The sequence below is a fragment of the Sinocyclocheilus grahami genome, unplaced genomic scaffold (assembly GCF_001515645.1).
Source record: "Sinocyclocheilus grahami isolate Dianchi unplaced genomic scaffold, SAMN03320097.WGS_v1.1 scaffold9782.1, whole genome shotgun sequence".
Taxonomy (NCBI): Eukaryota; Metazoa; Chordata; class Actinopteri; order Cypriniformes; family Cyprinidae; genus Sinocyclocheilus; species Sinocyclocheilus grahami.
Genome location: NW_015512842.1, coordinates 2,682 through 4,754, shown reverse-complemented (window position 1 = coordinate 4,754; position 2,073 = coordinate 2,682). Strand labels below are relative to the sequence as shown.

Sequence of the window (2,073 nt, the reverse complement as noted above, 5' to 3'; positions counted from 1 at the left end):
TCATAATTTGTCTAAAATAAGCAAAATGCATATTTTAATAATAACGTTGGTAGCAGCATTGATGGTTGATGCAGCCAACACTTTACTTATCTTCTCGTCATGCAGCAGAAAGGTTCAAATGATGTTGCTTCAGTGTAACAATTTTAAGAGATGTTATTTATTTAGTTTTGTAATAGGAATAAATCACGTAATAGGTTTATGCAGATTATAGAGGACAGGGCTGAACATTACGTTCTGCTACAACCAAGTCAAATTATTTAATATTTTAATTAACTGAATATCAGTTCAGCAGATTATATCAGTGGGTTAATTTTTAATATTTTATTATTAGTTTTATTGCAAAAAAATAAAAATAAAAATTCATGTACCATGCAAACTGCTCATAATAACGATGTCAGATGCAAAAACATTGTGTAACATATAGTAGTCTGTCTTTATCCAGTGATCAGACTGAAATCCATCATAATTACCTGATGCAGCCACGTCTGCTATGGGCCGCTGTGTGATGTGGGCCATGAAACCTACGATAGAGAAAATGACGAATCCAGCGAACATACTGGTGAAGGAATTGATGCAGCAGACGATGATAGAATCTCTGAGAAGCAGACGAAAGCACGTAATTGTTTAGTAATCCAACACTACTGATCCTATTATATATCTGTCGTATTGAGAGTGACGAGGAAGCATATTTTTTAGGCAAAAACTGTTTGAGAAATGGCGGTTTGGCTGTTTTGAAATACAAATTTTTTACTTATGTGACCTTTCAGATTAAAGAAACAAATTAACGATAACATTTGAACGCCCCTTAATACATCTTACAATTGAGGCATACTTGTAAACATTATTGTTGAAAGGGTTGTAGCTCCCAAGGGCAATCAGAGAGCCCAGGCCCAGACCATAAGAGAAGAAGATCTGAGTGGCTGCATCAAGCCACACCTAAGAGAAGAGACGAGACATGGTAGAAATTCATCAAATTACACGCCTGCAAACACACATCTATTACCGTATGATAATTACAAAGCGCTCTACCTCTGATTCTTTCAGCTTGCTGAACTCAGGCGTGATATAGAACAAAATGCCATCTTTCGCTCCAGGCAGCGTCACTCCACGGATGAACAGGATAAACAGCATGAAGTACGGGTATGTCGCTGAGAAATATACCACCTGAAAGACGCATTAACAGCCTTACTAAAAAAACCATGCCTGCTTTGATATTATGTGATACCGCACCGTTATTATATCTGGAGAAAAATGCCAATTAGAAAGCGCTGTGAAAGCATGGAAGACTTTCATTGTTCAGGAGATTCTGATCCCAAAGCCTTGATTACAGGCCTGATTTTGAATAGTCAGCGCTTTATTGAATTTTTGCATTTGTTAAAAACAAATAGCATACCTGAATGTCATATGTGTGCTGTGCAAGGGCATTCTTACCTTTCCAGTCCAGCCTACGCCCTTCCAGATACAAAAATAGACCAGAACCCAGGCAATGGCCAGTGTTATTGCTAGTGGCAGTCTTATCTCTCCCGGCTTTTCCAAACCATCAGTCATTTGATGCATGTTACGTCTGAGCGGGAAAGGGGAACAAACATTATTAGAGAATGTAGAATTTATATCTGTCAGCCCACGTAACCCACAAACAGTTTGAAACAGAGCTTGTCTAATTGCCGATGCAAAACATTCAGCTAGGGTTGTTTGCCAAAATAGCACAATAGCCGCATTTTTGTGAAACAACAGTGGTTCTTTTACACAGCTGAGGACAAAAGGAATGCGTTTGTATGCTGCTAGAATACAAAATTCCAGTGTTTAAAAAAAACAGTTTGCCCTTACTCCCAGAACTCCAGGACGGCGCTCGTCATATTGGCGTTGTTCGCCATGCTGTAGTTGGAGAAACATTTGTCTGTATTCCAAGGGTTGTCGCAAGATTTCCAGGGGAGCTCCTGAAACAGGACATTTCAAACAGGACAGTCCCTGAGACAGTGCTTCAAGAATCTAGTCATAGTCTGATATTTGAGCAATTTTACATTTGACACCTAAAGTGGAAAATGTGTACTTACTGTGGTGAATGAGTTATAC

At 38.7% G+C, this 2,073-nt stretch overlaps 1 protein-coding gene across 1 annotated transcript in view; it reads right to left on the bottom strand.

Moving 5' to 3' along the window:
- The window catches only part of LOC107578335 (sodium- and chloride-dependent GABA transporter 1), a gene marked incomplete at both ends in the record, with an annotated part of 5,286 nt that extends 3,214 nt beyond the window's left edge, over positions 1-2,072 (bottom strand). Inside the window, 6 exons of the mRNA XM_016264304.1 lie at positions 471-595; positions 833-936; positions 1,030-1,164; positions 1,432-1,564; positions 1,828-1,937; positions 2,055-2,072. Coding sequence (XP_016119790.1) covers positions 471-595; positions 833-936; positions 1,030-1,164; positions 1,432-1,564; positions 1,828-1,937; positions 2,055-2,072 — 625 coding nt within the window. The remainder of the gene's footprint in view (positions 1-470; positions 596-832; positions 937-1,029; positions 1,165-1,431; positions 1,565-1,827; positions 1,938-2,054) is intronic.
- Position 2,073: the final 1 nt, after the last annotated feature.